Source organism: Tuber melanosporum (assembly GCF_000151645.1).
Source record: "Tuber melanosporum whole genome shotgun sequence assembly, scaffold_3, strain Mel28".
NCBI classification, from domain to species: domain Eukaryota; kingdom Fungi; phylum Ascomycota; class Pezizomycetes; order Pezizales; family Tuberaceae; genus Tuber; species Tuber melanosporum.
The window spans coordinates 410,300-410,682 of record NW_003298974.1 but is presented as its reverse complement, the minus strand read 5'-3'; the positions used below and the strand labels follow the sequence as shown (position 1 = coordinate 410,682).

The window sequence follows — 383 nt, the reverse complement described above, 5'->3', positions numbered from 1 at the left end:
AAACATACAGTCTATCCCAACATCCCTCCATCCTCTTGTAATGCAACCCAAGATCCAAGTAACCCTCTGCCAACACCACACCACAGTAGGAGCAGCGTGATTTCTTCAGTAACCCGTTCACCTTAGCCCACCTCAAAACCACCGATGTCCACGTTGCCAGGTTCAGCTCATTCTACCGCAAATATTGGGAGTGCCAAAATCGATTGTGACAGGTTCGTAGACACCAAGGACATGTTTCGAAGTGTTCCGTAAAGGTGGTGCATTTCTTTATGGCTGTAGCAGCGATGGCAGTACTACAACAGGGGCAATCGCACCGTCGCTGGTTGGGCAAAAAGAACCACTTCTTCGGTAGTGTCACCTCGTCAGGCAAAATGTAGCCACTA

General features: G+C 49.1%; 1 protein-coding gene across 1 annotated transcript in view; it reads right to left on the bottom strand.

Annotated features, from left to right (window-relative positions):
* The window catches only part of GSTUM_00006757001 (uncharacterized protein), a gene marked incomplete at both ends in the record, with an annotated part of 381 nt that extends 350 nt beyond the window's left edge, over positions 1–31 (bottom strand). Inside the window, one exon of the mRNA XM_002838928.1 lies at positions 5–31. Within this exon, the coding sequence (XP_002838974.1) occupies positions 5–31 (27 nt within the window). The remainder of the gene's footprint in view (positions 1–4) is intronic.
* Between the last annotated feature and the right edge of the window lie 352 nt (positions 32–383).